The sequence below is a fragment of the Entamoeba invadens genome (genome assembly GCF_000330505.1).
Source record: "Entamoeba invadens IP1 unplaced genomic scaffold scaff_1105074725133, whole genome shotgun sequence".
Classification (NCBI taxonomy): domain Eukaryota; phylum Evosea; order Mastigamoebida; family Endamoebidae; genus Entamoeba; species Entamoeba invadens.
Window position 1 is genome coordinate 135,730 of NW_004440271.1, and position 6,015 is coordinate 141,744.

The 6,015-nt window shown below is 31.6% G+C and overlaps 3 protein-coding genes across 3 annotated transcripts; 1 reads left to right on the forward strand and 2 right to left on the reverse strand.

Annotated features, from left to right (window-relative positions):
* Positions 1-212: 212 nt before the first annotated feature.
* On the reverse strand, positions 213-749 carry EIN_165390 (hypothetical protein; the record flags this gene model as incomplete). Its single annotated transcript, XM_004255792.1, has 1 exon — positions 213-749. The coding sequence occupies one exon, from the start codon at positions 747-749 to the stop codon at positions 213-215; it is 537 nt and encodes a 178-aa protein (XP_004255840.1).
* A 2,098-nt stretch (positions 750-2,847) lies between these two features.
* Positions 2,848-3,340, reverse strand: EIN_165400 (hypothetical protein; the record flags this gene model as incomplete). The annotated part of the gene is made up of 2 exons (XM_004255793.1): positions 2,848-3,139; positions 3,246-3,340. The coding sequence occupies 2 exons, from the start codon at positions 3,338-3,340 to the stop codon at positions 2,848-2,850; spliced, it is 387 nt and encodes a 128-aa protein (XP_004255841.1).
* A 1,101-nt stretch (positions 3,341-4,441) lies between these two features.
* Positions 4,442-5,572, forward strand: EIN_165410 (hypothetical protein; the record flags this gene model as incomplete). Its single annotated transcript, XM_004255794.1, has 2 exons — positions 4,442-4,596; positions 4,723-5,572. 2 exons carry the CDS (start codon positions 4,442-4,444, stop codon positions 5,570-5,572), a joined length of 1,005 nt encoding a protein of 334 aa, XP_004255842.1.
* Positions 5,573-6,015: the final 443 nt, after the last annotated feature.

Here is a 6,015-nt window from a genome sequence, read left to right on the forward strand (position 1 = left end):
ATTATTATTATTAATCTGCAATATTAATTATTATTATTAAAAATAAATAATAACTTAATTTTATATAATTTATAATACTATTATTACTAGTAACTGTAGTATAGTTTAACAATAATATTTTAATAATATTATAAACCAATTTGAATATAATAATATATTTTAAATTTATAAATGTCATGACAAATAGAACAATTAATAACCATATATTATAATTAAAAAAATAATAAGTCTAATATTTGTCCAATAATCTTACAAAATGAGAGAAAAAGATAATACAATTTGTAAATTATGACGTTTTGGATATGGATGTAATATGGGTAACAGACTTCTTTGTTTAAAAACCCGAAGAATTGATTGAACTTTCCCGAAAGGTAACTTTTTTCCCTTCTCAAAAAAAAGAAGTGTCTAACACTTAAGAGAATCTCGTCATCGTCGTTATCTACGTTAATATATAAACAACTTTCACAAGATCGACTCCGCTCAAGTCGAAATCCACTCTCGTCATATATGAACGCAAAAGCATTGGCTACTCCTACCGCTTTCCACGTGTCGTCGTCCCGCGGAACTTGACTTTCCGTGTAATACCCAAACACCTTCTCTTCGGATATAACACATATCAGTAGCGACGTCTGCCCACTCAGTTTCGAGTTGATCACTTTTCGGTCGTATGCATCATATGACGTGTCGTAGACTACACGGATGTGTTCTTTGTGGGATAATTCGAGAAGCTTAGTTAGTAAACTTGTCATATTTACTCGTTTTTTATAAGGTACTCATAGTTCCAATATTATGGTTTATTTATAGTATATTTGTTTATCTATTCTTTAATCTATAAATAATTTATAAATTACAGTAGGGGGAGTGAGGGGCTTGACCTATACTTTTAATGGTTTATTTACTATATTTAAATAAAAACTATTTTAAATGTTCTATTTAAAACACAACCTTGACTTATAAATTATAGTTTATAAACCATAAAAGTATTGGTTCATCCTTAGCATAAAGTCGGAATTTGAAATTGTATTAAAAACGACTTGGGTGTTTGTTAGTTGTTAGTTCTCAATAAAGTCATCGGTAGGCGTTAGTCTTTATGTTTGATATGGCTCTCGTTGTTGGCAACTCTTAAATATTCCAAGGCAAACTTTCCTTTTCGGATTTGACCAAATATGTTGGTCTAGGCGGAAGAACAAACAATTCCAAGTGTTCTCTGGTATAAACACCATTGGCTTCTAGTAACAATCTGGAAGCCTCTTTATAGAAAAGAACATTCTTTTAATCTTGCCAATATTGACTCCAACAACACCAGAACGCTTATATGATGCAATAATGATGTTTTTATTGCTTTGCTCTCTATTGCTCCCAACACCTTTTTGGTATGACAAGCAATGGAAACACAAATATGCTCTCTCAGCTCTCCTTGTTCTCTTAGAACTTGTCATGATCTGCCATCACTATCACTGTGTTCTCTCATCCAAAAAATCAATTCAAGTCTTCGGTTACTGCGAAATTGGCGTCAATTGATTTCAATTGTCAAAGTATTCAGTAAGCTAGTATTTTAACAACTCCGAATACACAAGCCAAATGGTGAGACGAGTTGGCTTGTGTGAGGAACAACTTGTCTATTATGGCTAAAGGAAATCCTGTCTATGTACAAAGAAGTTGTATTTGTGCTGTTATAGAAACAAAATAATTGAAGCTTTGTGAATTAATTCTTGGTTATTTCAAACAATAGAAATAAGCCATTCAATTTTCTTCATAACACTAAGGTTGTTTACTTTTTCTTTTAAAAAACGTTTAACTTCATTTGGATAAGCTAAGAATCTTTTTCTTTGACATTTTTTATAAATTATTTATAGTTTTTGTTATTTTATAAATAGAAGCGGGAAAACTCTGTATAGTAAAAAAAGATAATAAAATGATAGGTCAAGCCCCTCACTCCTTCTACTGTATTCATAAAGTATTTTTATTATTATTAATTTATTATTAATTTATTATTAATTTATTATTAATTTATTTGTAGTTTATTTATAATTTATTTATAATTGTTGTTACTGGTTTGTATATACTATTAATTATAGTTTCTTTTTATGTAGTTCAACTATTCTAATATACTTAAGTTATATTAAAACAGTGTTTTTATATTGTAGTTGAAAACTTCAATTACTTTTTACTATTTTAATATAAAATAAATTAATTGAATAAAAAATTAACTAAAAACAATAAATAGTATAAACTTTGGGACCTACATTGACCACCACCACCTTTACCAAAAAATAATATTTGCCGCGAGTGTTTTTTGAAGGGAGTCCACTTTTCAGTCAGTGTTTGTGCATCCCCATGTCACCCACTTTCCTTGTCCGTACTGTGTGGACGCGGATGTGGTTCCCCCCCGCTTGCGGGGGGGGGGGGTCAGGGGGGATCCGCGTCAAGGGAGGACTTGGAAAGTGGGTGAAACGGTGCACAAACAGACTGTTTGAGTGTGTCTTCAGAGCCTTCTTTTCAATGCTCCGTCTCACTCGGTTTCCACTGACTCGAGGTGAATTTTCGGCATTTTTTGAATTCGGGAACCAGACCTAATATTATCCCAGTTTCCTATTTACTATAATTTTAATTTGAATATGATTCGAAATAGAAAAAATAAATCTATTTTAAGAGGTGGTGGTCAATGTAGGTCCCATAAACTTTATTAAATAATAAAAAAAAATAAACCAAAAAAAAAGGTATAGTAAATATATTAATAAACTAACTATTGCAATTGACAATAAAAAAGATAAAACAATGAGAGATAAGATTGCGTTTTGGTGGAATGAAAGTATAGATAAGGCGCGATAATGCAAATAACATCAATTACTCTTTCTTCTCATCTTCCTCTTTCTTTTCAGTCGTGGTCTCCTTTTTCTCTTCGTCCTTCTTTGCACCCTTTCGTCCTGGGAAGGTCCGTTTCTTTGGCTTATAAGCGTCTTTCTCCTCGGCGGAGAGAGCCTTCCACAAGTCTGCGATCTTTTTTGTGATGTCCTTTGGGGCCAAGCTTGGGTTAGCTTCTTTGACTTCAGCGCGTTTTTCTTGGGAGAACCTGAGATATGGGTTTTTTGGGAGTTTTTTCTTTGGTTCCGCCTTTGTTGTCTTGTTAATTTTTTTGCTAAAACGGTCAATTGATTTATAAATAGATTTGACGTAAAAATGAAAGAACGAGATTATAGCAATACTATCCCCTCCAAAAACTTTATATCCGTATACCAACAAACTCGCTCACACCACCGCTCATCACTTCAAATGGCAAGTCCAGTTTCGCACCTCTCAAATAGTCAAAAATGAAGGGTTGTCCTTTTTGTCTTTTCATCTCGCATCCAAGAATTCATATTTATTAGAAATTTTAACTTATTTTACTATATTATTTAGTTTGACGAAGAATTAAGAATAAAAGTCAAAAACATTTTTCTCTTTTTGTTTTGTTTTTCTCTTTTTTTTTGTTTGTTGCTGAAATGTTTTAATTGTTTTTTGTTAGTTCTTTTTTATTAAAAGAAACAATAAATAATTTAGTTTTAATTATAAATTAATAGTAACTATATTATAATAAAAAAATATTATAATAAAAAATTATAATATTTGATTGGGTGAATTTAAGTTGTCTTGTTAGAACATATTTAAGAATAAAAAAATGAGAGATGAGATTGAGAGAACGAGATTGAAAAGTGTTGAACGAGAAACCACTTAAGCAGTGAAAATCGTCAGAAATTCAGTCAGTTAATGGAAGCAAGTGTTGTATGTTGTGTGTTCTTTCATTTTGTTTCTGATGTGAATGACATATAGGTTTGTGGGTCATTCTTGCTATCTTCATCCCCCACTTGCAATTGGACTTCTTGGTGGGTGCAATGAAGTTCACTTGTGGGTGAACATCGTCCTTTGCTTATTATTATTATGGTTGCCAGCAGAAATACATGCAGTTTGGTATGTCTGCACTTTCGAGTGAGTGTCTTGACGCGCTCATCTCTGGCATAACTAATTGTCCTTTTGGTTCATACTCGAGAAATTACTAAAGGAAAAAAAACAAAAAACACAAATTTTGTATCGTTTTGAACTTTTGCGATTTTTATATTCATTTAGTTTATTTAAATTTTTTTTTTAATTAAATTAAATGTTTTTAGTTTTTTTAATAAATATTTTATAATTATATTATTTATATTATAATTATTATGATTGTTGATTCTTTTGAAAAATAACTAATAATTCTACGAAATTCAATTAAAATTATTAACTAATTATTTATTATTATTTTAATATATATATTTAATAATTTGAAACCATTTCAAATAATATTAAAATTAATTAAAAACAACCCCAAAAAAGATGACAAAAAAATAAAAATACTTGATCTTTAGAAAGATAAAAAACACAAAAGTATAACAAAATTGCCTTTTAAGATCTAAAAAGAGAAATCATAATGAGCTTTGCCAATGTGAAGTTAACTCCAACATATAATCTTCCACAAGAACAACACCCACAACAACCGCAGCAGCAACAAATCAAAACAGAGCGTACTGTCGGAGAAATTCCAGTTTGGTCAGATGCAGAGAACAATATTTTAGAGAATTCCCCGTTTGTTGTCTTTGTTTTGTAATGATTTTCAAAGGGTGTATTGCACAATCATTTCTCATTTGAATGCCAATACCATATCTTTTATATTCTTTATTTCTATTATAAAAAGTTCAAAATAACTATAAGCTTTTTGGAAAATCCACAGATGGTATATAAATTGCAGTCATCTTTACCATTAAAGAGCGCGCAACAGATCATGACCCGGATTAAATGGGTCAACTCTGGAAAGCAGAAGCCATGGGAAGAGTTCTGTGTGACTTGTCAATTCCAACCCTTCCAGCTTCCTTCAACTCAGAAACCTTACGTTCAAGTCTACAAACCACAAACGGCATACGAGCCCAAGCCTAATGCCCAGGTTTCGCAGGCCCAAATTCCTCCGAATCAGACTGTTGTTACACAAAATTTTTCCGCCCCTATCAATCCCATCGTTCCACCAATGCGCTTTTCCTCATTACTTCCGACGAAACCCGTTCCGCCACCACAATCACAACCTCTCATTTCCAAAAAAGTAATTCCTCAACCTGTCAAGATTGAAGATGACAAAAAGATGCCGAAGCCCTTGAAAATCGAGAAAGAAGAAAAGCCCAAAAAAGCCGCACCGAGTCGCAAACGCAAAACGAAAGAGAAAGAATTAGAAAAAGTGACCACCCAGCCCGTCCCGTCACAGGGTGACATGGAGGAGCAAATTAATAGACTTTTAACTAATAATGAGACGATCCTTCAGAACATCGAGATTTTCTTTCAAAGTCAACAGTCGTTCACGTTGGACAAACAGCAAGTCCTCGCGTTCTCCACTAATATCAAAAACTTATTAGGCCTGACTGACTACCTCGCTCGACCCGCTCGATTACCTTTTTTGTCACTTCTATTGGATTTACCTCCTGACGTCTCAGATATTCAACAATTCATACCTGAGAGTCAAAACGTCCAATCACAAACACAATCTCAAGGTGTACAGTCACAGGGACAGTACTGATTAATATAGAATGCGTTACTAATTGTATGGTTTCAGTATAGTTTATGTTATTATAAATTTATAGTTTTTATTTGTTTCTTGTGCTGATAATAAACATATGGTTTATTATGGTTTGAGTTACTATTATTTCGGTTTTGAGGTTGGAATCAAAATAATTAGCATCGTCACTCTGCTTTATGTAATACATTGCCTTAGGTAAGATTTTGATAAGTATATTTTAATTATAATAATTTATTAAATAGTTTATAATATAATTTATAAAAAACGAATTTTTTTCAATTTTGAAATATCAAAATAGTTTCAAATAAATTAATAATTATTTATAAAAAAATTACCATAAGGCCAAGTGACCGTCCTGTAGTTTTGATTTGTTTAATGATTGATATGAAGAATTTGAACAATTTCTGTTTTTGAAAACTCCAAAAATAGGTAATATATAGTAA